Source organism: Buteo buteo, chromosome 7 (genome assembly GCF_964188355.1).
Source record: "Buteo buteo chromosome 7, bButBut1.hap1.1, whole genome shotgun sequence".
Classification (NCBI taxonomy): Eukaryota; Metazoa; Chordata; class Aves; order Accipitriformes; family Accipitridae; genus Buteo; species Buteo buteo.
The window spans coordinates 9,143,395-9,171,372 of NC_134177.1; the positions used below are offsets into that span (position 1 = coordinate 9,143,395).

Sequence of the window (27,978 nt, forward strand, 5' to 3'; positions counted from 1 at the left end):
AGTGGAAAGTCAGTGCTCTGACATCGCTGCACTGAGGTGAACTGACAGCATGTGAATGCAGCTGGTCTGATACTGCCAGGGACTTCAGTTGTCTTTAACCCTATAGCTTGAGCAATTCACCTCAGTCTTGAATGAGAGAAATTAACTGTAGTAATCAGAAGTATGCCAGGGTTTTTTTCTCTGCACTACTCAATATATATCAAATTCAGTTGTTCATTGTTCATTACACTGCTACCTGCAAGGTTAATCTACTTCAGGAACAGCATTCTAACTGGAAGCTGTACAAAATCACGAGATGGTTTTGGGAAGTAATTTGTATTTGATTCTCTGCTTTTCAGACTTTTGAGCCTTCAGGCTAGATGTGTGTCGTGTATTTCAGCTTCCTGGATCATGTTTGTTATTGAACAAAAGAACATTTTTATATGAAAGATTCTGTTGACTTCAAAACAAAATTTAAATCTGGCCAATTACTGTAAGAAAATACAGCAAAGTAGTAATTCTCAAATGTGTTCTCTATAATGCTTGTTCAAGTGTCACTGAGTTTCATTGTTTGTGGTTGTTCTCATTTTCTTACACTCTCGTATCAAATGTATAAATTATCAGTGCTTTTTAACTCTTGAAAGTACTTAGCGTTTGTCATTTTAGCTGACTGATTAAACCACGGTGCTGACAGTACGCAGGAATCCAAAGTCACGCTTCGTTGTCTTTGTTTTAGATCCTCGTGAAAACGCTGAAGGGCACGGAGCCCGCGGTGATCGTTCAGGTGCACGGGGCAGACACCTGCCTAAGCTCGGACGCCTTCCACCTCACGGGGCCCGCAGCCTCCCGCTGCGCCCTCCGAACAGCCCGACAGGCGTCTGCAGACCCCGGGTGACTTACCCGGCTCCTCTTCCCGCAGCCGAGGGGCAGCGGGCCGGGACGCGGGGGTATTGCCCGCCTCCATTTCACGACCAGCCGCGCCGCCTCTCGCCGCTCCTCCTCTGCCCTCGCTGAAGATGGCGGCCGCCCCGCCCCTTTGGGCCCTCAGTAAAAATGGCGGCCGACCGACCTCCCCCCCCCCCCCCCGGCGAATCCGGGGTGAGGAGAGGCGGAAGCGGAAGCGATGTCCGCCCCCGTCCCGGCGGTGGCGGGCCAGCAGGAGGCGGCGGTGGCGGCGGCGAGGGCCCCGCCAGCGGTGCGGCGGTTGCCGGGTACCGGCGGGGCGAGCCGGGGCTGCGTAAGTGACCGGGGGCGGGTAGGGCCGCGGGCCGCCCGTTGCCCCTGCGGCCTGACCCCTCGCCCTGCCCGGGAGCGCCGCGCGGGGCCGCGCTCACCTCAGGTCCTCGCCGTTCCCTCAGCGGCGGGCGGGCGGCCGCGGCACCTTCCCCTCCTGGCGGCGGGGGCAGGGCCTGCTGGGGCTGCTGAGGGTAGCCGCGGGCCAGTCCTCGCTGGGCCGAGGGGACAGCGCTGACCTCCAAGCGGTGGAGAGGGCGTGAGGCGCGTTTTGTGAGGGGAAAGTCTGGTGTTTCGAGGACGGACCGCACCACATCGGTGCAGACCTGTCCTCTGGCTTCGTGAGCTGCGGTCGGCGCGTGCGGTGAGGGGAGGAGAGTTTGTCAGGGGAAGAAACCCAGCGGAAACCGAGCTTATTGGCATTCGTTGGGGTTTAGGGTTTTGGGTTGAGTTTTTTGTTTGGTTTTTTTTTGAATGACTGAGTGAGAAGCACATGGTTTTTCATGGAGATGAGCATACCGAGCATTTTGGTCACTTTTATGTAACTTTCGTTGCAGTTGCATAATGGCAGAAGCTACCGTCTCTCCGCTGAAACACTTCGTGCTGGCTAAAAAGACAATCACTGCCATCTTTGACCAGCTGCTGGACTATGTCTCTGAAGGAGCAACTTTTGTGGAAGGTGAGCTTTCATCTTAAACACAAGGGCCTTGTCTGCTGCTTTGAATATGTTTTAGAGCAGCGTCATGTACATTATGATATATATCAGCGTGTTGTTTGCATAAACATACGCCTTCAGAAACAGTCACGTTTTTCATTAGGTGTTGACTTTTTCAACTTAGGCTAGCAGGAATGCCTAGCATAGTTACTTATATGAAAAGCTGATTGCGTTGCTTGGGCTGGTAGCCTAGCTCCTTTCCATGATGGTGAAGGCTTAACCACTCCAACATTTATAGTCCTGTTTCAGTTTCCTTTGTATAGAAGAGAGGACAAACAGGTTCTCCCGTTATTCAGTGGGAAAGTAGATCAATATGATGTAATGCAAAGAACCACTGGTTACACCCTCAGACATTTTAGCATTTAGCGGAGGCGTGTGTGTCGCCACATGGAGTTGGTTGCTCATCACCCCTGTGAGCTCTGCAGGGAGAAGACAGCCCAGCCTAGTTGATGTATCCATGAGAGGTCCCAGCTTTCTTTTCTGAAGGAGGCAGGTGTCGCAAAGAGCGGGGCGCATCAGCGCAGCAGGCTGTGGTCACAGGGTCATTGAATCCAGCAGTTAGATTGTTGATTAACCTGAAGCGATTTATGTCACAATTTCACAAGTGCTTGTGGTGGAGCTCTCAAATGACAAGGGCTAATATCAGTGTCTATAGTGTGGTTTTGTTTGTTTTGTTTTATTACCACTGTATAATTAAGACTTACACAGATTTTTGTTGGTATGTGAAGTACTGATAATCTCTATCCTGTATCCGGGAGCACATACGCTGTACATGATTGTTTTTATGTTACTCTTTTTCTATGTATAGCGACATACAAGAACCCAGAGCTTGAACGTGTAGCAACAGAAGACGAACTGGAAAAAATACAGGCATATAAAAATAAGTTAGCAGTCATCGGTGAGGTGCTTTCACGGAGACACATGAAAGTGGCATTTTTTGGCAGGTAATGAACAGAATTACCAGAACCTAATTTGATGTTTGTTTGGTTGTTTTTTTTTTCTCTTGCAGAGCTTAGTGTGCATATTTCTAATGTAGATGCACTGGAATTAGTGCTTCATCATAGAATTATTATTTGAAATATAATACATAAAACCATGTTCACACCTATCTAATTGATGTTGAGTATTTCTTTGATGCCATCTTGCTTTGTGACTGTAGATTAATTATGTATGTCTTGTTACATGTCTTTCACTGATAGACTTTGTAAAATAACTATCCTGTATAGATCCGTTATTTGATTTAGGGAGGTCTGAGTTTGTCATCATCTTCTCTAGAATGGCTTTTCTTTTTTTAACATGGGGTTTGTTTATTTAATAGCTTTGTTTTACCGGACTATTACTGTTAAGAACTTCTGTTTGTGTTTGATCACAAGTACTGAAAAACTAAACTTTGAGCTGTTTATGTTTCCATATATAAGCAGCTGAAGAAAAATAGACAGAGGTAGTTACCTTGTTGGTTGTATCATTAGTCTGATAGATCTGTGTGATGATTAAAAGGGATAACAGTAACAGTGTACTGTACAGCTTACAGATCAATCTGAATGAAGCTATGAATTTCTGCTTTCCTGAATCACTAATTAGGAAAAGTTCTATTTCACAGTCCTTAGCGGTATTACTACAGACCAAGTGTCAAACCTTTTGCATGTTTAGATAATATTTCCAAGGTTATGGATGATTTAAATTCACTTCTGATCTTAAAAAAAAAAAAAAAAAAAAAAAAAAAAAAAGAAGTATTTTCAGTATTAGAAAATTTTTAGTGTCGGTCAGCTTGGGATGGTCTCAACTATTTTTTTTTTTTTTTGCAACAGGAAAAAAGGCAGTTAGAAAGAAAGGTATTTGTTGGCACCTGAAATGTGTTACTACATGAGTAGTATTCTAAAGAGAAGCTGTCAGGTCTATAGACCCAAAGCACTGAGGTTGTATGTGTCTCTGCTTGTATGTGTTGCATTTTGCATTTCAGTCTCATCTTAGTGGAAAAGTCTTAAGTTTTCAGTGTGAAATTTTGATTGGGTCTTAGCACTTCCAATAAATGACTGCATTTCAAACATTGTGCCATTCTGCTCCTATAAAATTTGGAGGGTGTAGAAAGATTATGGAAATCTGCCTTACCAAATGTGAAGTCAGATATAAAATAGTGAAGTCCTTCTAAAAGACTATGGTTCCAGTACTTTCAAATGCTTTTATGTGCCTGGTCAGTCTGGGGCCTGTTAGTCCACTTTGCTTCAGGAAAATTGATTTTTCTGTGCTTAAAATTAAGCATGTGGTTACTTTTTTTTTTTTCCTGGAGTATGAATCTTCATATTTTAGTTCTAAAAGTTCTTAACCTTCATTTTGCTAAAAATAGTTCAGCTATTTAAAGAAAAACAGTAAAAGATCAGTGATAAAGAAATCAGTTATATCTCAGCCTTGATATTTCACAAAGTTAAAAGTTGATTTTGCAAAAGGCGGAAGTTCAGAGCAGGAAAAAGAACTTAACTCTCTGACACTTTGAATACATCTGTAAACTGTTGTACAGTGAGTAGTGAACTTTTTTCTAGAAGTAGCTAAAAAATGAGTTAATAGTGTATGTAACTTCATACTGTTGTGTAATAGTTAAACCCGAAATATTTATGGGTGAAGGGTAGAGGGTTATGTGAAGTAGGACATTGCTGAGAGCTTCAAGTTCTTGCAGAATCTTGAGTTGGTGACCAGTTCCTTTTAATCAACAGGGTTTTGATTAATTTAGCTACCTCTTCCTTCTGAAATAAAGACAAGATTAAGTTCTGTTATTAGAGACAGCATTTGCTTTATAAGGATCACGCACAAGAAATAAATTTGAGGTTGTTTTGCACATTGTTTCCCGTCTAACTCTAGGTATCTTCATTCAGTTAAGATTATCATCCATTTAATTGTTCTGAGTTGTCATTGCTGCCTGTGGTGAGAATTCCCAGACAGCAATGCTATGAAACGTGTCTGTAGGCAGTAGTACAACAGTGCTCCTTTTGTACCTCATCTCATGCCTAGAAGACTCCATCAGAAGCAGCAGTTCCTTTCTGACTGGTAAAAATCAGATATTTCTCTAAAGACAGGTTAAGTTGCTCAGGTGGTAATTTCACAGACATTTTAAGGAGTCACCTTGATTGCTACCATAAAGGGTAGTCCTTCCTGCCCCTGTTATGCAGTGTTCTCCTCATGTCCTCCTCCAGCATCCCTGGAATTCCTTTAGCTTTGCTGTGAGCGGGAACGTGGAATTGTTGTCTGATCAGAACATAATTCTGCCCAAAATGTTACATATATTTTCAATCTGTTCTTTTCTACAGGAATGCTAGGGCTGGCATAAAGAAGAGGGCAGGCTGCCCCCTTACGTGGGACAGTGTGTTGTGATTTAGCAATTGCTCTAAGTTGATCTAAGGCATCTTTTTATGCTAGATGCTTTTTCTGGTGTAGCAAAGTTGAGTTAATACCTTTTACAAATTCCTTACACAGATTGAAGTATACCAGATAAAGCATACTTAGCAGTCCAGATTGGGCTTGTTGAGCCAGTATGTGTTATGCAAATGAAACTTGGTTTTCTTGGTTGGATAGGTAATGTTGATACCAAGAAATATTTTTGGACCTGCTATTCAGATGAAATTTTCCTGCACTGCCTATTCTTTTCTGGCAAGCTATGCTGTACTGGCTTGAAGCTCTATCACCCGAAACAGCTTGCAGTGTGTGGGTCTGATGCAATTAAATGGGAGTGCATTCAGTTCGAGACAAAGGTGTGTGTTTAATGCTGCTGTACTGTGCTCAAAGTGCTTTTATTTTCTATCCCTCTAGAACGAGCAGTGGGAAAAGTTCAGTCATTAATGCAATGCTGTGGGATAAGGTACTTCCTAGTGGGATTGGCCATACAACAAACTGCTTCCTCAGTGTGGAAGGGACGGATGGTGATAAGGCTTATCTTATGACAGAAGGATCAGATGAAAAGAAGAGTGTCAAGGTACTTTTTTTGAATGATTAATGCTACTTTTCACAGTAACTATCTTCTCAAAAGATTTTTAACAACGATGTCAGGGCTAACAAAAGTATAAGGTTAACTATTCTGCATTTTTAAGTTCTTATTTAGGAGGGAACAACAAACTAAAATGGTTTACTTTGCAATTTTTCTTGGCTATTTCAGAGAAACAACTAATGTGTGTCTTGTAGCGTAGCATATGTCGAGTGATTTATTTTTATAGGACTGAGAGTAAGTTCTGTTACTTGTTAAGGATTTGGAACGTGCCTCTCATTTGGCATTATAGTGCTTAGCTGATTTAACTGCTCACATTGATATGTTAAACCTCTGAGGCAAATTCATGATGACGCTCAGTATCACGCACTCTAACCCCGCTCAGTATCACACACTCTTAACCCCATGGGGAATGCCACTTTGTGGCTCCAGAGAAACGCCTGTCTGAGCTTCAAGGCACTACTTGTTCTTTAGGTGTTGTTGAGTCTAAGAGCTTAAAAAAAAATTAAAAAAAAATCACAAATATTCACCAGAAGGAAGTATGAACACCGTTACCCTGTTCAAGATAGATCCTGCCCAGGTTTGCTTGAGAAGCGAATTAGACTGGTTTACAGGCTTGTTTGTGGTGCATATTCATATTTGTCTTCTCTTTATGCTCTTTATAGACAGTCAATCAGCTTGCTCATGCACTTCACATGGATAAAGATTTGAAAGCTGGCTGTCTCGTCCATGTCTTTTGGCCCAAGTCAAAGTGTGCCCTGCTGAGAGATGATTTGGTTTTAGTGGACAGGTATGTTTTCTGTTTTAGTAAATGTTTTCTTAAATAAATTAGCCATTACAATGTTTAGAAGAAAGACTGGTTTACTGATTGATTGTGTTTTGGTTGTTAGGTTGCAAAATTATTGAAAGTTTTTTGGGGTGGTTTTTTTTTTGAGAGTACAGGGTTTGTTCTTTTGTGTATACTGCTGCCTGTCATGACCCCACTGATTTTGGCCTTGTAACAGTTGGAACAGACAGTGTCTTGTGATTGAGCTGCATAAGGGGCTAGGGTTCGGCTGAGGACGCTTCTACCTTTAAAAAAAAAACAGTATGGAATTGTGAATAGGGTTGTTGCAGCAGCAACCTCTTGCCCATCTCCTGTCTTTAAACACTTCGGACTGATCATATGAAGTGTAAGCAATCTGGACTTCATTTTTAAAAGCTTCTGATAAGAGTACATATCAAAGTAATGGGTGACCTCAAAATGTAACTGTGACTGTCAGCTGTGTATGCCTATGTGTTGGGCTAGCATTTCCTATGGTTTGTGTATTTAAAGAGTTCTGAAAGCTGTTGCTTTGTGTATGTCAGATGTTCATATTCCTGGCCACTGAGGTATGACCTGGTAATGTTTTTTCAAACTGTTAGGTGATCTATACCTAATGTGTGAATCAATATAGATTGAATTTAAGAGTATTCACTCAAGTATGAGTGAATTCATAAGTATGATTTCTTCATATCCAGCAAAATAACAACCAGAATATATTCTGATAAATTGTAGTGCTTTTTGTTGCATCTCTAATCTTGCACTTTTGAAATCACTGGGAGTTTGTCATTTTCTTGGGTGCAAACTTAGGTCCTGTGTTAGTCATACAGAAAGCCAGCCCAGCTGGCACAGGGAGCTGGTTGGTTTGATGCATTGCTGGACTTCTAAGCTTATGCAGTTGTGCTGTCTCCCTGGGGACACATGCATAGCACAAGTATGCTGGAAGCCTGGAAGGGATCCTTGCATAGGTATGATATGAGGCATGATTTGATCTGCACAGTCTTGATTGCTAAAGGTGAGTTGTAAAGGGAAAAGAAAAGTTTGAATTCTGATAGAACAGGTGCTTGGAAGGAGAAAATAATCTTTTTATTGTTAAATAGAGAATATTTGAATGAGCAATAATTGACGTGTTGCAAAGATGACCTAATACTCATATTCCACTTATTTTTTAAAAACTGGACAGCACTATAGTTTTAACTTAATTTTAGTTTCTTATTAAATCTATGCACTGCTTGCATAGCATATCACTTTAAAGTAGGCCTTTATTAATGGATAAAATATTTTATGAACAAATATAAAACTTAGGATACAGGGAGGGGGACCATTCTGTAAGACTGCCTGGATTTCATTAGATACTGCATTTTGGAATGAATAGATGGTCCAGTGAGTGAGTAACTGATTGTCATGGTTTAAACCCGTTGCAGCTGCTTGCTTACTGCTCCCCCCCCACCCCCCCGTAGTGGGATGGGGAGGAGAATCAAAAAAAAGTAAAACTCATGGGTTGAGATAAGAACGATTTAATAACTAAATAAATAAAAAAAACCCTACTAACAATAATAATAAAACATAATAATAATAGTAACGAAAAGGAATACAATTAAAAGAAATAAAACCCAAGAAGAGATAAATGATGCACAGTGTAGTTGCTCACCACCTGCTGACCAATGCCTGAGCAGTGATCCACCCCTCCTGGCCCACTCTCTCCAGTTTATATACTGAGCATGATGTTCTATGGTATGGAATATCCCTTTGGCTAGTTTGGGTCAGCTGTCCTGACTATGCTCCCTCCCAGCTTCTTGTATACCTCCTCGCTGGCAGAGCATGGGAAACTGAAAAATCCTTAACTTGTGATAAGTGCTACTTGGCAACAACTAAAACATCAGTGCATTATCAACATTATTCTTACGCTAGATCCAAATCACACTGTACCAGCTGCTAAGAAGAAAATTAACTCTGTCCTATCTGAAACCAGGACACTGATAAATGCTAAATGGTAATTGGCTTTTGCTATGTTTTCCTTAAGCTTGAGGTAGGCATCAGCCTGAAGATATAAAGCTTTGTATCTTCTTACAATGCCCAGTCCCACTTTTATTTTTATCAGTTTATAAAAATCAAATACTCCTTTGCTGTGTAAATATGAGTTTGTGTTTTTTATTCTCAACAGCCCGGGCACAGATGTCACTACAGAACTAGACAGCTGGATTGACAAGTTCTGCTTAGATGCTGACGTATTTGTCTTGGTTGCCAATTCCGAATCAACTCTCATGAACACGGTATGACGTGCAATGATTTTACGTTACTTCATTTAAATATTCAGCAGTTCGGTAACTGAAGTGGCTTCTCTTAGACCTTTACTGAAGCTCTCATGAATCATTGCACTTAGATCTTATGAATAGGATTTGGGGGTGGGAGGCAAGAAATAATGTATATCCCTCACTAGAGAAAGGAGATCCAAGTTTCTCACCAGCTTTACTTTGACTTGAGCATCACGTTTATCCTTTCTAGCTCAGTTTCTTTTTTGATAAATGGGTGATGTAGTGCTTGTCTTGCTTTACAGTTTGTCGGTATTTGTTAGCTGAAGACACTTGTATGATCAAAGAAATAAATTACAGAGTTTTTCTTATCCAGAGGTTTAGTAAAATACACAAAGTACGTAAAGGAAGTTGAACTTCTATCTTGTTCCTCTTGTGTTCTTGTCTCAGAAGAGGATGAATTCCCTTGACAGACCTTGTGTTGTGGACAAGTGCTACAGGTTCCCCTCATTGGACTGTGTTTCTTCTGAAGATGTTGGCAATAAGCATTCATGTTGCATGGTTCTGTGCAACATGGAGAGCTGAAGATGTTTTAACACCTTTATTCTATAAAGCCTTTTTAAGAGAGAGAAGACTTCTGTATACCTTGCAGGCTAAATATTGTATGACTTGTAGAAGGAGAGCATGCAAGGTGGCCAGAAGAGCTGTTGTGATACTCAAAATGCAAGACCAAAGATTTGCTTTAGTTTTGTAATGATCTCCAGTTTTCACTAAACTAAGTATTGTGAATGTAAACAATATCAATATAAGGTTTCTAATTTATTGGAAGTGTGACTGGCAGAACATAGCATAATGCTACTGAGAAATGTCTTGAAGACTTCTATTAAGCCTACTGCACACAAATAAAATGCTCTGATTTTTCTGAGTGTAGGTCTGACATGCAGTGTCTGAGCTTTCTAATTATTGAGGCAATTTTTAGTACAACAAAGAACTGAATGTACAAAGACAGTATTTCCTTGCATTCTAGCAAATTAGAATAGTTTGGTAGAAATCTCAGAACATAAAATGAGTTTAAAAACATTACATTCCATCTTCTGAGCCAAATTCACAAAGACTCAAATACAAAAGAGATGTGATTTAAAAGGGACAAAAAGAAAATTCTGACAACATCCGAGGCAAAGAGAGGATTTAGCACAGTTGTGGCTTTATCATCTCCATTGTCTCACATGAGGGACGCTTTTTGGCTTTTAGTATGGAGGGAGTCTAGAAGCTGTTTACATTATGTCCATACCATAGTTTTGGGTTTGGGGCTTTTTTAATCAAAAAAAAAAAAAAGGATGAAAAAAAGGTTGGGTTTCAGTGAACATCTCATTACTATATAGAAACACAGAAACAATAGGGACTTGTGTGCCATATTTCAGTTTGGTGTAATAAAGTAGCAGAGAAATGGCCAAATTTGATTTGGTTCTCTCACTCAGGAAAATGAACCATTAACAATCTGACCAAGATAATAAACATGCAGGAAAGACGAATAGGCTGTATGTCTGCTGGAAGATTCTGTTAATTTTGTGTTTGTCTGATTCCAAGCACTCAGTCACAGAAGTGCTACTCTGGTTTTTGATGGGATTCTTGGCCAGTCTTTGTTCCTTGTCAGGCATGGCTGAAAGCTGCTAAATAGAAATAGGTTAGTCTTGCAATTTGTTTCAAGCGTTAAAGTCTTGCTGAGGTTTTTTTGGTTGCCATGCCCATAAATCCTCACTTAACACTGAGCACCTTGTTTTCACTAGGATCTGGAAATCACCAGTGTCCAGGGTGTATATTGGAGGGAAAGGAAGTAGATCTTGGTTGTAACTGAGGCTTTGGCTCAGTAAACAGCTCTTTTTCTCCTTTTTAATTTTTTCAGCTTGGTAGACACAAGTGAAGTTGCCTTTAACAATTATGTAACTGCTCTAGAGCATTTGTATTTTGCTTTGCATTGTGGCAAATAGTAATTTTTTTATCTATACAAGTTTATCGTTCAGGTAAAGCATATGATAACTATGTTCTCATCCTCCTTAGATGTTATTTTTACCTCTTACCATAACAGGTTTGAGAATAGTTGGCAGCTGCTACACAACCACAGATTTTTTGCATGAACGTGATTTTTCTAGTATTCCTTCATAAATTCTCTTCAAAGTTCTTATTTCTGCAACAGTAATCTTGTTTGCTCATTCTTAACTCCCTGGCTGATGGAGACTAACGTATCTCCAGTGTTGTGTTCAGAGTATGTAGTGGTGTCCTGCTGCAGACTCAAAAAGCTTATGGCAGCACAGAGGTCTCTTCTGTTTCAGCTGTGCTGAGTGGGGATTCACTCCATCACGACTTACCCATTATGACTATGAAAACAGCAATGATGGGTGGTAGGTACGGGCAAGGGACCTAAATACATTTTTCAGGTACATGCATGTCTTATTTTTAAAATTAAAACATTCAGCAATGACTTTTTTCCTGTCGCTCAAGCCGTACATCCTCATAAAGGAAATGTAACTTGTCTGTAGTTCAAGGTGACATTGTCTAGTTGAAGAATACAGTCAGAGGATGTTTTTCTGGATATAGAAACCAGATTTGGCAGGGTGAACAGAAGCATCTTGGTAGTTGAAATAAGGACGACTTCACAGTTTTAGCCAGGTGTCTTATTTAAAAAATTAAATGAGCAGATGCAGTCATGTCTTGTGTGTTCTTTTTCCTTTCCTCTCTTCCCCAGCAATATTCTGAGTGTCACAAAATTGCAAACAAATTTAATAGAGGGCTAGAAGTATCAAAGGAAATGAAGTTTTGTGATAATAAAGTGAAAGAAGGAGAAAAAAAAGTCACTGAATGATGTGATAGATTTATAGAAGAGTAGACTTTATTTTCCAGTATTTTCTAAACTATTTCTTTTGGATGATTTCTTAATTTGTATTTGTACCTATTTTTAGAGAAGCTTGCAGTATTTTTGACTTTTAGCATTGGCATCAGTTTCAAGACATTTGATGACTTTTGAACTATCATAAGCCTTTTTTGTGTTGGATATCTGTGGGGGTTTAATGCTAATGAATTCTTTTTAATAAACTTTTAAAAAGCTGGATTAACTAAAGAATCTGTTACAGAAGAATGCATGACTCTGGTTTGGATGTCTGGGGAGTTTTCTGTTTGTGCTTTAATTCTTAGGAAAAACATTTTTTCCATAAAGTGAACGAACGACTTTCCAAGCCAAACATCTTCATCTTGAATAATAGGTGGGATGCCTCCGCATCAGAACCAGAATATATGGAAGATGTGAGTGACTTGATGGCTCTTATTTGGGTTGATTTTTTTTTTAAATACATACATGTAAAGCAAAGGCCTCCATGTGCATAAAAGTGTGCTAAATTACCTAGGGAATACAGTTATTATTATGAAAACACCAGCTTTGCTTTATTAATAAAAGGGTAAATTATTTGGTCAGAAAATGGAAATAACTTACTCCTTGTTCAGAGCAAACAGCAACCTGCAATTCAAACTACAACATGTGCAGGCAGGTAATACAATGGGAAGCTTGTTTAGAACCTTTTTCTTCCACAGTTAAGCTTGTTTTAAATCTTCTTTGTATTACCTTTTATTTCTGTAATGGTAATGTAGCCTGAGAGTACAGATTATATATGTATACACAGATAGAGTAGCTGGTCAAGTAGAATGTTAGATGGCTCTTCAGATTTTCCCAACGGCAAGTAGCCTGCAGTGATACTTATTTCCCTGTATATGGGGAATGAAGTGGTTACCCCAGTAACTGACTGAGGTCTCTGACTTGCATAAATACAGACAGTTGTAGAAGAAAGTATTGTTGTTTCCAGGGCTGTTAAAATGGTTAAAAGCAGCTGCTGCATCAGTAGGATTAGGAGGCAGCTGCTATCTAAGGGGTTGTTCAGCATCTGTTTCTGCCTCTGACATTCTCATTTTATGATGGCTCAATTTTTGTGTTTTTCTCATGAGCTTTTTACCTTTTCCTTAGGTCCGTCGGCAGCACATGGAGCGCTGTCTGACTTTTCTAGTTGATGAGCTCAAGGTTATTGATCCTGTAGAAGCAAGGAATCGCATCTTTTTTGTTTCAGCAAAAGAAGTTCTGAGTGCCAGGAGACAGAAGGCCCAAGGAATGCCAGAGGGTGGTGTGTAGGAACTCTTGCTTTTCCTCAAATAGAGAAAAAAATCATAAAACCTGATAAACAAAAATATTTAAGATACAGTCACTGCTGTGAGGTGTTGCTCTCTCCCTTATGGTCCATTCTGTTTCACAGGTGGAGCACTTGCAGAAGGATTTCAAACAAGATTCCAGGAATTTCAACATTTTGAGCAGATATTTGAGGTATTTATGATGGGCTTTTTAGACTGCCTGTTTTTTAGTGCAAAGGTAGCCTTTGCTTATGCTTAGCTTAATTTTACTGAACATTACCCGTGTTAGCAGGTGGAGGAGTGTAAGGTATTCAAACCACCTGACAGATTTCCCTTATCCATGGGTTCTGTTCATCTCTTCTCACCTTGAGTAGCAGGTAGTTGTTGGAAGGAAGTATTGTTCAGTGGGGGAAGGGACCAAAACTCTTAGCTCGTGTTTTGAGATCTCAATACCAATCTAGTCTATATAAAAAGACATGATGCTTTTAGAGAGGTGTGTATCACTTACAACCATGAGCTGGTGAAATGTTTGCTGTATAGTAAGCCTTGTTTTGTTCTGGAGTTGTAGCTTTGTGATTAATCATTGTAATTCAGGACACAAATAGTAAGAAATTCTGTTTCATCAATGTAAATCTAAATATTTACTTGCATTTCTAAAGCCAGAGTTTTGAAATTATCACCATTATCTACCTCTTAGTTCTGATACGCTGAACATTAACACTCCTTTTGCATCCTTGTTGCTGTACAGAATCCATCCTTCAACCTCAGTTTAGCTATATTTATAGTTGGGAGTTTACAGTTTCTTCAGAAGTAGGACTGGCTAGACAGTCGAGTGATTTCTTTGTGATAGGATCCATTTGTCTTGCTGAATTTGATAACTCTAATTAAAGCCATTCTTGGATATCTTAAGGAGGCATCTTGAGTATGCTTCGATGGTTCTGTGTGGTATGTATCAGCATATCTCATGCAACATGAGCCTGAACGGTATGACTAGTTTGTATACAGCGAATGCTCAAGGTGGCTCTTGCATGCCTGAACCAGTAATTCCTTGTTCAGTAGATTTTGAAAAATCAAACTGCCTCTGAAAAGTATTTCTTCTCGCATTACAACAAACCCATTTGACCTTAGCAAAACTGAGTTACGTGATGATGTGTGTATATCAAAAAGGTGTTAAAATAATAGCTTGATTCAGTCTTGCATAAGCAAGAAGATGTCAGACTGAAGTTTAATCTTTATCCACACTCTTACAATAGATGACTGAATTGTTGAAATGATTGGTTCAGAATACCAGCAGGGCCTGAGTCCATGAGGCATGACATTTCTTGCTTGTGTTACTAGCTATAGCGAAACACGCGTTTTTGTTTGTAATTTTTGTCCTAAGAGTTATAGTAAGAAACTTCCAACCAGCAGGAAAAAAAGTGGAAATTAAGCTTTTAAATCAGTTACTGTTCTTTAACATATTTTGCCATGTGCTGTACCCAAACCTTTTTTGACAAAATCTCTTATAATTACAGTTAAGCACTCAGCACTTAGGATATTTCAAGATTAAGATGGATGTACAACTTATTAAATGATGTGATGCTATGAGTACTCAGCATGTTTGTAAATCAGATGTCACAGTGTCAAATTTGCCACCAAAACGAGAAACATCCATCACAAGGTCACAACCATGACAAGATTCTTAGGCAGAGGCTGGGACAAAAAACAATTCTGTGACGTCACTGTATGGCCTTAAATAACTTTTTTTCTTCTTTCACATTATCTGTTTCATTACCTTCCAACTCCCAACAGTGAGAGTGGATTCTGTAGTGTTTTTCCCTGCTCAGCCATGTTTCATCCTGAAATCATAATGAATGGTTTTGAACAGGAGTGTGATCACATCATTTAAAGAGCATGACAACATGTGCTAAATTAAGATTGCCAAAGCAATTTAAATTTTGAGTGTCTGATGTTGCAGCCTCTTTCACATTCAGGTTTTGTGGGCAATTTCCTAAGTTCTAATGGCATTTTATTTGCTTTTAAAGCAAGGCTGATACTTAAATGGTTCACCAGGTCGGAAATCTTCAGGCCTAATACTCGAATTACTGTCAGTTGAGCTGATAAAGTAGCTGACATCAGCATACTATTGTTGTCAGTTATGTTTACCAGCACTAGGCTATACCAGCTCATATATTGATGAAGAGTGTTGTACATCAGGTACAATTTTCTGTGTTTAGTCTGGGAATGAAATCCTACTTGATACAATGCTTTATGCACTGCTAGACCAAATTCACATGCTGTTTAGCCATGAGTACAGCCTAAGCACTTCTAGCTATAGTGCTTTGCATTTGCTCTGTTTCCTGACAGAGGAGCTGCAAGTCCCAAGACACTTGGATTACACTCCAGGCTGTGAAAAGGAAGGGATGTGAGCACAGATGCTTCTGTCTGTCCTCATCAAACACTGACTCCTTCCCTGCCTCAGTCTCTGTCTTGCCTTTAGCTCCTTGTCCCTCTTCAGGTGCCCTGCTCAGACTTTCCAAACATCTCTCGTGCTCTTTTGTCCAGTTCATGTCTCTAAGATATCTCATCAACTAATTTATAAACCCGTCCACATGTTCCATGTTCCCACTGGCTATATCTGCTGGTTTTGCTCCTCCTGGATTCTATCACCCTGCTTTTGTCTTCACTAAACTTGGACGGCCTCTTCCTCTTTTCCATGTGGGCTGAGAAGAGGAGCTGTTATTTCTCCAGCACTTCCACATTCCTGATTTTAATATCAGTTCCCTGATGAGAAAGCCTGTTCATTCCAGGACTGGTATGAGCTCAGTATAGCTAGACTTTAAAAAAAATAATATAGAAACAACCCATCATTGCTAGTTTGTTGTGATATGGGAAAAATTTGGACCACTTTTGAAAGCCTTGTAACTACATTTATGTAGGCCTTTGTGTGAAGGCAAAAGGCATTCCAAAAATAGATACAACATGTTTCTTCTGCAAAGCACAGGGTGGTTTAAGTTGCTAAAAGAAAAAGTGGTCCAGGAATTACTAGAAACACTTCTAAGCTGTAGTGAAATTACGGTTTTAGAGATTCATATAGTAACTTTAAAGATGTTACTATGTATGTCAGCTGTATTGCAACAAAGGAAAAAAGCTACACAGTCTTAAAGGAAAGAGTTGAATTAGTGGATCAATTTTGAATTTTTGTGTTGTGGAATAAGAGAAAGTAGTCTGTGTATCTTTCTTCTGAAATTTTACAATGAGATACATAGAAATGCCTAATCAAAACAGCAAAGAAGTGCATGCACAGTGCCCTGTGTGCAGTAGTCCTTGGAGGATATTCTACATAAAACCAAACCCTGCTGTGCATCAGATTATAGTGTTTCCCAAGTTTCTTCAGAAAACTGGTAACAGAAATGGTGTGGGGAGGAGTGGAGGAGGGAGGCAGGGTGGAATAGTAATTCTGGCTGTAAATTGGAGTGAATAACAGAGCCTGAATTAGTACACTACTGCAGAGTCCTTCCCTAACACTGCACGGGAATGTAATAAGCTGTGCACTTAAAGACTGTCTTGCTATACTGGAAGTGGGCTGGAAGGTAACTGGTTTTAGTTATGCCGTTGAAACATACCTTTTCTCTTTGTTTTGATAAATACTTGTTTACAGACTAACAGCAAAACAGCTGCTGTGCCACTCTTATCTTTCCCAGTCATTTAACTAACCTTTGTGTTTCTCCTAGTGCTCTAACTTGGATTTTCTGATTATGTTGTGAGTGACTGTCATCCTTTTATCTACCGCATACTAATGTTGGGAAGACTCTTTCCTCTGTGTCTAGCTCTTACAATGTGCTGATATTTATGAAACTCTGGCCTTTCATTGCTGATTTCTAGATCTGCTTCATCGAGGAACAGGGAATATATTTTACCCCTTTTGTTTATTTTGTTTTGATCTATTATTTTTAGATAGCTGAAATTTGTTATTACAGTGTATGCTAAGGTCACAGGCAAGTCTTTTAAAAGCAACCTAAACCTGTTTGTGCTGTGAAAGGTGCACCCATAGATTGAGAACAATTTGAAAAACCCATAGATCTGGTATAAGGAAACTAGCTGCTTGCTTGATTCCCCTCAAACACAGAAGATGTTGCTACTTTGTGGTGACTTAGTGCAGGTTGAATTTTGACAGCATTTAATTGGCTACATAAGTCAGGATGTGCAGTTGCTTGAAAAAAGTCAAAGTCTTAATTTATGGCTTATTACAATTGATTTGCTTTTGCCCAGATTGAACATTTTTATATCTCTTCAATCAGTCTTCTGTAGTTTCTGAATCGCTGTACAATATCAAGATTGAAGATTGATTACAAATGGTATCTTTAGAGCGTTCTCTAGTTGTTCGTTTAACACTTCAATAATCTACAAATAAGCTAATATTTTAAGGACTACTTAACTTTTTTTTATCCTGTGAGATAATCCTTGTTTCTTATTCCTAATTGTATATTTTGTTCTGGGTGGTCAGTATTGACATAAGCATGTCAAATTTTATTGACAGAACTGCTTCTTGAAACTGAGAATATGTATTGCAACAAAGAAAACTGAAGCCAGGCAATATTACCAGCATTCATGGTAGACATTTATAATTCCGAAGAGAGAGTTTGGAAAACTTTCTGAAGAGCTAGATTTATCTTACCTATTCATCTGAGTTTTCTTTTTTCTTTACACTATTGATTTATTTTAAAAGCATAAAAACCTATGCACATTACTGTGAATGAATATGAAGGTACAGATTTGCTGCTATAGACTCATTTGAGATTTCAGTTCTGTTGTCTTTTAATTTCTATATACTTTTCTCCCTTTTTTATTTCCTATTGGTTTAAGTTCATGGTAAAATTAGCAGCGTGTGCTTTCTGACAGTGAAATTCCTGAATGTGTTGGCATGGAATTGCAGTAATGTGTTGTGGCTTGGGCCCCTCGCAGGAGTGTATCTCGCAGTCAGCTGTGAAAACCAAGTTTGAACAGCACACTATCAGAGCTAAACAGATAATAGATACTGTGAAAAACATTATGGACGCCATAAACGTAGCAGCAGCAGAGAAAAGGTAGGTTGATTGGAGGGCTGGTTGGCTTTTGTTTATCCAGATCCTCTGAGGAGCCATTTCTGTGCTGGTGATTTTCTTGGGCCATTAAGGATTTTAAAATTCACTTTTCTCACTTGGTAAGAAATAGAGAACCTCTCTGGCGTGTCAGTCTTACTACTATTCACTTGCACCACTCAGTCTTGTCCTTGGTCTGTGACTTCTGTATAGGGATCTTGGTTTACTTTGTTATTCTTCATTACTGACTTACAGTTATGAAGGCAGTCTGTGGGTTTTGAAATCTATTTTTCAAAAATATATGAAATTTTAAGCTTTTCTAGCTGTATCCAGCATTTCAGAGGTGATGGTGGGCCTGCTTTACCTAAGTTTTTTGTTAATGGTAAAACTGAGAAAATAAATGGGAGGCTGTAGATGCTTTAATTTGCAAGTGCTTAGAATACTGTAAGGGATGAGAAAAGCCCAAGCTAACAGAAGCTTGACCTCTCTGGTGCTTTCCAGATTGTTTCCTTAAATATCTTTATTCTCTCTTTGCTCATGTAATCCTTTTAGTGCTAATGATAGCAGCTCATTTACTGTCTGCTAGTTTCATATATTCTTTGAGGTTTGCGTATGCATGGGTTTTTTTCCCTCACTTTTGTTGCTACCTCTTGTCTCTCGTACGCAGTGAACTTGCTGTCATGTTTAATCCTTTCCATCCATCTCCTTTCTGTGTCTGTTAATAGTGTGTCTTTATGTTTCAACAGACTCCACTGTGCCTGTCAAACACACTCATCTTCCTGAATATATCAGCTTTTACAAACTGTGTGTTTACATACTAACTTGTCTCACCTTGTCAGATCCTATGAAAACATGCTGTGAAATGTTTGAAAATATTCTGATACTCTACTTCTTTCTGTCAATCAAGCTGCGAAAACCTGTGTAGTGACCCCTCTTAATCTGAATTGCTGTTTGATGTTTCTGCTGGCCCTTCAAGATATAACTGCTTTAGATTTTAAGCAATTTTTACTTAAATGATAGGTCAAGGACTTCTGAAGAGAGTTGTTTGTGACAAGGTTAGTTTCTGCCACCTCCCCTTTGCTTTGCAGGGTCATCAGACCCATGTCCCTGTTAAGGAATAGTTGAGTGGTGTTGGTGAGCAGCAGTAGGATGGTTTGATCAGGTTTATCCTTTTTTTAATTTTTTTAATCGGGATAGACTAAGCATTAAAGGCCTCTGACTCCCCTCACCTTTTTTAGCTGTAATTATGTGCAATGGTAACAATTCCAACTCCAAATGCTGTTTTTGTAAATATATCAAGACCCAGTAATTTGAGTTACGTTCGATCAGTGCAGCCTTTAGATGTGCCTGTAAATTTAATGCCTATGTTGCAGTCATTCTGAAGCAGTGCCTCTGCTTTGTTCAGCTGCTGTCACTTTGGATTCTTTTTGGCTGCTCAGTAAACTATCAGTTAGGTGGTCCTTGCCTGATTATGGGGCTTGTTTCTTTACTGGGAGAATACCTGCTGTTGATGGTGATTTCCTTTCTGCTATGTTAAGAGTCCATTCGATGGAAGAGCGAGAAGATCAGAAGGATAGATTGGACTTCGTTCGAAATCAGCTGAACATTTTGACAGAAGATACTAAGGAAAAAATAAAGCGTGTTACTGAGGAAGTAGAAAATAAAGTAAGTAATGGCAGTGGGAAAAATCTCCCTGATTCCAGTGTTGTCTCTTCTGTAAGGCAGCTCCTTTAGGTGCCCACCCATCTTATGAAGTATGTTTGAAATGTCTAGTATGTTCCTTTTCCAATATGAAAACAAAAAAAAAAAAAGAAAAAAAAAGAAAGAAAACCTTCAAAATAGCAATCCTTCCTGACTATCAGGTAATTAACTGTTACAATAAATGACTCAATGCAGTGGTCTGTTTTCACTCTGGCTGAAAAAGATAGGAGAAACATTTTATGTATTTACCACATTCTTCCAGGTCTCCTCTGCCATGACTGATGAGATTTGCCGACTTTCAGTTTTAGTTGATGAATTTTATTCAGATTTTCACCCTTCTCCTCAAGTATTGAAGCTCTATAAGACGGTAAGTTTTCTTGCATGGTTTGAAGCCAGGCTCTTTGTCTTTCCTTTAATTTCTACTTCTGTATTTTCATAATTTGCGTAGCATTTTATGTGACACTTTGTTTAAGCATTGCAGGATTTTTGCTTCCTGACATATGCATATCTCTGTCTAACCTAAAACTGGAAACAGTTAAAAATATTTTCTGCTTTGTTTTGGGGAAGAAATTAATTCTGTTTTTTTCAACAGTCCTTTTACTGGAGTGGTTACTGAAACTGACATCCTGATTTGTGGTCTTCACTTCTAGTGAATAAAGACCTTGCATAAACAATTTTCACTACTCCTAAAATGAAATAGATCCAAAAATAAAATGAACTTGCAAATACTGAACACTTTATATTTTTTTTTAAAATTTTTTTTAAGGAAAAAAGGCAGTTTTTATTAAATTTCTATAAATTCCTCCTCAAACTTAGTATTTTAAAGGAGCTTACACCTGCAAGTTTGCCTTTTATGCACAGACTTTGCTGCTAATGAATGACTGCTGTAACTCCCACCTATTTCAGCCTTGTTGATCAGCTGGGAGCGCTGCATTTTCAGGGCAGTCTATGCTGTCCTGGCTCTGCACAATGTCCGGAGCAGACCTCCGTGGGAGTTGATGGGATTGGTTTATCTTTGTGCAGAGCAGTGAAATTGGCTTCCATCAAATGATGACAGTAAAGGCTTTGCAGGGCAGTGTGGTAGTGGTATGCTTTTCAGTGCCACGGTTTATCGAAAATACAGACTTTTCCATATGCCTTTTAATGATTACAGTCCTAGAGAAATCTTTCCTGTGTTCCTTTAGGTTTTCAGTCACAGTGTGCAATTTTAAGGCATGGTATTTGCATGGTAACGTGGTTTTCTTCCCACTTTAAATACAATGCTTAGTGTTTAACATATTTATGCTCTGTATAATGTAATTGATTAGCTAAATACAAATTGATGAGCATCTATTCTTTATGAAACTTCAGGAACTGAACAAACATATAGAAGATGGTTTGGGAAAGAACCTGGCTGATCGTTGTTCCAGTGAAGTCAATCAGTCAATGCATCAGTCACAGCAGGAGATGATTGGTAAGATGAGGAAGGAGGAGTGTTAAGACCTTTTGTTTGGAGGAAGACAATTTAAGAAAACTTGCTTTTAAAGAATTTTTTTTCTGATGGAGATTTTACATTAACATTATAAAATGATAAAGGAAAAGCCATCCTAGATCAAAACTGAGTGTCTGTTCAGCTTAGTAGCCTGTCTCTGATATTAAACAGTAACAGATGCTTGGGGAGAAGAATAATGAACCAGGGTAAATATAGTGATCCATCCTCAGTTTAGGGAGTGCTGAGCCAAGGTACTGCATCTGGATTAATGGCTTAAGCAAGTAGTAATAGACCTGTCCTCTGGGAACTTGTCTAATCCTTTTATAAACCCATTTAAACTTTTGGCTTCCACAACAGATATATGAAATACACTAATTGTTAGATAATGTTTCTGCAGTATAATCCTCTTCCTAGGTCCCTCCAAATTCTGAGTGCAAAACAGGATAGTTTCACAAAGTATTTGTGCATTCCATTTTTTCTTTTTTTAATAAGTAGTAACTTTATTGCATATCCATGTCTCTCTTCTGATCTGTTTCTGGTAATAAAAGATTCAGAGCTAGATCGTGGAATTATGTGAAGCCTTCTGTCATCTTATGCAATAATGTTGCCTTTTCTGTAGGGCACCACAGAACTGCTGGATAAACCAACTTTTTCTTAGTCCATCCTTATCTTTTGACTATTGATATAGAGGTCTTTCAGTTAATTTGACCATTTTTTCCAGTGGTGCTTTCTCTATGAGCTGATTTTGTGTGACTTTTCTTTTATCAGAGTGATAAATTGCCTGCTCTGCTATGATTAATACTGCTAAAATGCCCACTGATTTTACAAATAAATAAAAAAAATTGGCGAGTTTAGATTCTTGTAGTTCACAAAGCTGCTCAGCAGTGCAAGGATGCTACTTGTGAATATGCTGTAAAGCTTTTAATGTTAACTCATCTTACTATTCTGTTTTATTTCTAGAAAATCTGAAACCATTGTTGCCTTCTGGTGCTCAGAATCAGCTCCACTTGCTAATTCCGTGCAGGAAGTTTGACCTCAGCTATGATCTAAACTGTCATAGCCTGTGTGCAGATTTTCAAGAGGATATCATGTTCCACTTTTCCTTGGGATGGACTTCACTTGTAAACCGTTTCTTGGGTCCTAAACAAGCTCAGAGAGTACTACTGGGACTAGCAGATCCAAACTTACAAGTGAGTGCTTCAGAGATTAGGCTGACGTTTTAAGCGCCTTGTTTTACCTTGATGAGAATATATTGATTTTTACTGTGTTTGTCTCTACTATTTACATGCTTGCTGCTACTTTCCCGTAGTCCCTTTGTGTGAAGTATTTTTGGTGAGAGTTGTTTTTATTGGATTATATTCAGGGTTAGAATGGAACAAAAAACCTTTCCTAAACTTTCTGCAGCTGTTACCTGAGTTTTGTTTTGCTTTGGATTGAACCCTTTGGGTAACCTTTTCATTTGTAACTTTTGGATCCTTACAGCAGAGCCAGTCCTATGTAGAACCCTTATTCTAACCCAGTCCCCTGTTGGGCAAGGAACTGTCAAAACCTCCCCTGCTTATCAGGAGCATTGTTCAGATTTCTGTGCTGAAATGTTTCCTTTAAGTAAATCAAACCCTGAATATATGAAAATAAAATAAAACCAGTCTGCTGTGTAGTTCCTTAATGCTTTTTACTCAGGCTGCCATATTCCCCTCTTCTAGATCCCTCGTCCTTTAGCTACCACCCCATCTGCTGCCAGCCTTCCTGCCGTAACTCCAGAGAACGTATCGCACGATGATTTTATGGTTCCTTTGGTAATGAGTTTAGCTTCACTGACATCACGGACCTCTATGAGCATCATCGTTGTTGGCGGAGTGGCAAGTAGTATTAGCAACATTCACTGTACTAGAAGCAATGGCAAAGATTAAACTGGTCTTTCCTCTTTGGGGTGTAACGTGAAGCATGTAAGGGACTTAACACTGGGCCAGATGAGTGTGTGTAGTACACTGGATACCTGCAATCTGTAGTGAGAAAACTAGTCTAATTACTCTGAGCATAGTTGGACATATTCTCTATGCCATATGTCTGTGTTCAGTTTCTGAAGTAAAGGATGATTTGATGGTGCCTCATTCAGTTTCGATTTATTGGGAGCTTTGCTTTCTCCTTCCTTCTTCATGAAAAAGCAATGAGGCTTCTGTAACCTGCATGTTCTCCATGCCACTGGGGTTCCGGCTCATTTGAATATAGCTGTATGGCTCTGCAATAATAATACAGAAATAATATATTTCCTTAAACTAATCTGGTGAAAGGGCCATACAGATAAATTTAAAAAAATCGGTGGAATTAGAGTTTATTCTGTAGGGCAATTTACTGAAGCTAATGAAGAATCCTCTCTTTCAGATTTGGAGAACAGTAGGCTGGAAACTCATCTCAGTTTCCTTAAGTATGTATGGGTTGTTATATCTTTATGAGAGACTAACTTGGACGACTAAAGCAAAAGAGAGAGCCTTTAAACAGCAGTTTGTAAACTATGCTACTGAAAAGCTGCAGATGATCGTCAGTCTTACAAGTGCTAATTGCAGCCATCAGGTGCAACAGTAAGTATCACACTGGTGGTTCCCCTCACTAGGATAGCAAATTATGTCAGCTTGGTACTGTTGTCCTGGGAGTGGGGATTGGCTGTACGTGATGTGGGAAGGCAGCTTTAGTGTCCCTTGGCATTTATTATGAGGGAGTTTCAAACTCTCTTGAAATTACCGCCTGGAAAGGTCAATACATATGTCTCTGTGTGTGTATGTGTGAGAGTTAGTCTTAAGATGTAGACTGTCTTTGTCCGACACCTTACTTTGAAGATGCGGGAGTTGGTTCAGTTCTCGTGGAAGCTGAATTGGTCTGCTTTTAGGTTAGCACTGAATCAGCCCCGAGTCACTTTAATGGTGAGCATTTGTTCTGCCTCCAGGGTTGGTATGGGTGAGTTCTGTGCAGCCAGTCCTGGCTCTTCTGCACTGTGGAAGAGGAACTTAAGAGCCTTTCTGAACTGTTCCATTTTTTTTTTTTGTGTCTCTTTCCCAAATGCATTTCCACCTGTCTCTGCAAAGTAATGTCTGGGTGATTGTCTCCCTCAGCCTCCCCTGTTGAAACAGTTTGTTTTGATGAAATTATTATTTCAGAAAATTAGGCCTGCTAAATGAGACCTCTAACCACCAGGGTGCAGAACACCTCTCCTGTGTAGCCCAGGGAATACTTTACTAATACCAAGCTCAGCTTCAGCAGAGGAAAGAGAATCATCCCTGTGTCCAGCAGCTGTGTGTCTCTGTGAGGACATGGAAGAGCTGGACTCAAACCAATGCTCCAGTGAGGTGAAGTAGAGAGGAGAGGAGACATCTCCTCTCCTATGGGAGAGCCTGGTTGCTGGCCTGGGGTGGTAACTGGGTTTCTTTCCCTCTGTGTAAGAAGGAGTCTTGGAACTCAGGTGGGGAGCAGGTGACTGAGGAGGCAAGTAGGATCGGGTGCCTCAGCAAGTCTGGGGCACTCCTCATCCTGCCACGTGCTCACGTTCCCCATGAGCAGGGCGCTTGGCGTGGCATGGGGAGCTGCACGGGGGAGCACTTGGCTGCTCCAGCACGTGTTAGTGCCGGAGTCCCCATCTCAGACTTGTACCTGTTGATGCTCAATGAAAAAATTGCCAGACATGATGTTGGCATAGACTGAGGTGCATTTGGTATGTTTAAGGTTTCTTTTTTAATTTAAAAAAATACATCATTCTCCTGCTTTCTGCTATTCTATAATCCCTTAACAGCTGGAGACTTTGATTGCTGTGTTCTACTGCACACTGCAACACCGTGTGATTGTTTTATTTATTTATTTTTTGTCACATAGACTTCTGTAAATCATGATTACAAACTTGTTTTCCTTTTAGGGAAATGGCCACTACCTTTGCTCGGCTCTGTCAGCAGGTGGATATTACCCAGAAAAACCTGGAAAAGGAAATTGCTAGGCTTTCCAAAGAAATAGATCAGCTGGAGAACGTACAGAGCAACTCCAAGCAGCTAAGGTAAGTCTGGGGGTGACTGGCCACAGGCAAATTCAGTGAGACTGGTGCTTGCTGTTAACTTTCAAGTTGAAATGAGGTAGGTGCAAGTGCGGAAGGGCATGCAGCAATACCTATTTTCTTTACTTATAACTGAACAGCTCTGGTTAAGTTAAATAAATGTATGCTTCTACCTAGGTGAATGAGCAAAGCTACAAAAATATTCATTCTTAGATTGTCTTTACCTTTGTCTCTCTTACTGTACAGGAGAGATGGCTTTCTGAAGAATATTAATCTTCTGTAGGTAAATTAGGGTGGCACCTTCCCAAAGAACCCTCCCCATAGGAGAACAGGAGAGCAGCTGTACTGCGTTGAGTCATTCAGTGCAGCCTTGTTTTTCTTTTCGTTCCAGTAGTAGGTGTTTACAGAAAAGAAACTTCCAGCAGTTGGTGGTTTAGGGACTTGGGAGCAGCCTCAGCCTTAGCTTCATGTTCTTTTTGCCCTGCTGTAAGCTGCCTCTTGGCCTCGGGCGTTCAAGACCCCGCTCGGGTGAACGTTTAGCCCCGTGGTGCGTACCCCGTGCTGTGGTATGCTGCAGGAATGGCCTGCCTCAACCCTGCTGAGTGGCCTCCTTGCAATTGCAGAACCTCTCCCAAGTTAAACGTTGAAAGGAAAGGCCAGAACCACGGGAGTCCCGGACGGACCTGGCACAGCCTTTGGGGAAAAGGAGACGTGGGGCAAATGGCTGGCAGCCTTCTGCTGCTGCCTGGTCAGGTCCCAGACTCGCAGCGTCCAAGGCTCTGACTAGAGCCTGTGTTTAGGTTTTCTTAGGGCTGTGGGTTCCGGGAACAGAGGAGTAGAAATTAAATGCTGATGTTGTTTCTGCCTTCTTTGTGATGTTACTGCATTGAAGTAAATCCATTGCTTTTGTTTGTTTTACAGAAATAAAGCCATTCACCTTGAGAATGAATTAGATCGCTTTACAAAACATTTTCTTCAAAAGAGTAAATAAAACACTGTTGCTAACTTTCCTGCTGATCCTTTGTAGGACAAAGTAGAAATGTTACAGATGACACTTCTCCTCTGTGGAGTCACATGAAATGATTTATATTTTAAATGTTACTTTGATTACACTTGTTAATTCTTGGAAAACTTGGACTCTGATGGTGAAACAAACTGAAGAGCTGGGGTACTCTGTTACATTTGGTTTGGGGTTAAAAATTATCTTTAAACACTAACTTTCTTTGGGCACTTGACAATAAAGACCCAAATACTTCCTGGTTTTCATTAGTATTTAGCAGTGGCAAGTCTCGCTTCCTGGCATCCAGGAGTTTATGCAGGGAGAGAGAGCTTATCACAGTTATCAGTGTCTCCTGTTTTCAGTTGCTTGGGAATTAGCCAGGGGTGAAGGATGCTGCTTTTTCATGTGTGCATGTTTTTTTGTGTAATCCAGGGAAGTACAAACTCTAGCATGGGGAGAGGACTCTTGACTTGTTTTGAAAGCAAATGAAATGGTGTTGGGCAGCAGTTCCTCAAATGGAAGTGAAAGATGACAGTAAACTGCAAAGCCTTCACTAATGAAATGCAGTAGGCTCTAGTTTCCCCTCTGGCTACCACATTCAGTCAAGATGGCATTGATTATGTAAAAATAAACCTATTTCAACAAGCTTCTCAGATTTTTTGCAGGTGGTGAAATGCTCATTTGCCCTTGAGAGCAGTGCTAGAACCCACCTTCAGGTGAGCTGCGGGTGTGTGTCACTGCCACCATGCCAGCATCCATCCAGGCCAAGGAGAATTTGGGGAGCAGAATGTCTTGACTCAGGTTTTGCAGGTTGGCTGGGGAAGCTCAGGGTGTCAGGCGTGACCTTGAGCTCCCACTGCTGGCTTCCCAGAGCAGGGAGAGGCTGGGTTTGACAGTTTTCACTCGTGCAATAATCCAGAGCAGTCCCTTGGTTCTGCAGACCAGGTCTCTTACAGGTATGAGACTTAAGGCAGGTGTGTTGGAGCAGTTTACCTTTGCTCACCTCCAGCAGTGCAAAGCCTCTGCAATTATTTAACACCTACTTTTTTCTAACTAGACTTTTTAAGAATAACTTATTTTAAAAGAGAAAGCCTTTTCAGAATATTTATATATTTTTATGGAAGTTGTTAACATGACTAAATGAAATACTCAACTTTAAAATTAAGAGTTAGGGATTTGCTATTTTCTGGCAAGTAAGGGCTATCTTAAAAAGAAATAGCAGTAACATCTAATGCTAGAGGCAGTTAATTATTTGAAGACAACACTGTTTTCATTGTACTGTATTTTGGTGTTTGTTTCTGACTGCTAGCACAAGCATGGCTCTCTTGGAACTTTCATTAGCAGTATGCATGAGGAATCTCAAGGTTTTTGAGGGAAACTGAAATACGAAACTGAGTAACAGCCCAGCCTTCTTGTATATGAGATTACAGATGTGTATTAATGCTCTTTTTCTGGAGCATTTTTATGGACATTGTATCAAGATAAAACTTTACATGCATGTGTTCTACAGTTATTTATTAAAAAAATACTACCCCTTTGCTCTAGTAAGTTATTTGGCAGCTGCATCAAAGGTGAAAACCTACAACCACAGCTCT

The 27,978-nt window shown here is 39.8% G+C and overlaps 1 protein-coding gene across 2 annotated transcripts; it reads left to right on the forward strand.

The window, feature by feature from the left end:
• The first annotated feature begins 1,082 nt into the window (after positions 1-1,082).
• On the forward strand, positions 1,083-27,921 carry MFN1 (mitofusin 1). 2 transcript variants are annotated; one of them, XM_075031437.1, is made up of 18 exons: positions 1,083-1,216; positions 1,770-1,891; positions 2,736-2,871; positions 5,726-5,888; positions 6,563-6,687; positions 8,864-8,972; positions 12,141-12,248; positions 12,961-13,114; positions 13,244-13,311; positions 18,063-18,184; positions 19,717-19,843; positions 20,142-20,246; positions 21,230-21,332; positions 22,311-22,540; positions 23,054-23,209; positions 23,733-23,929; positions 25,252-25,386; positions 26,305-27,921. In XM_075031437.1, the coding sequence occupies exons 2-18, from the start codon at positions 1,777-1,779 to the stop codon at positions 26,372-26,374; spliced, it is 2,223 nt and encodes a 740-aa protein (XP_074887538.1). In that variant the 5' UTR covers positions 1,083-1,216; positions 1,770-1,776; the 3' UTR covers positions 26,375-27,921. The 2 variants fall into 2 exon arrangements, with proteins under 2 accessions (XP_074887538.1, XP_074887539.1); XM_075031438.1 differs by lacking the exon at positions 1,083-1,216 and adding an exon at positions 1,558-1,576.
• Positions 27,922-27,978: the final 57 nt, after the last annotated feature.

Bases quoted from the DNA above. Each gene is read 5' to 3' on its own strand.
- MFN1 (XM_075031437.1), top strand. From the start codon at position 1,777: ATGGCAGAAGCTACCGTCTCTCCGCTGAAACACTTCGTGCTGGCTAAA. The intron at 5,889-6,562 runs GTACTTTTTTTG...TGCTCTTTATAG, and splicing joins ATGAAAAGAAGAGTGTCAAG to ACAGTCAATCAGCTTGCTCA. The intron at 25,387-26,304 runs GTAAGTCTGGGG...TTTGTTTTACAG, and splicing joins AGCAACTCCAAGCAGCTAAG to AAATAAAGCCATTCACCTTG.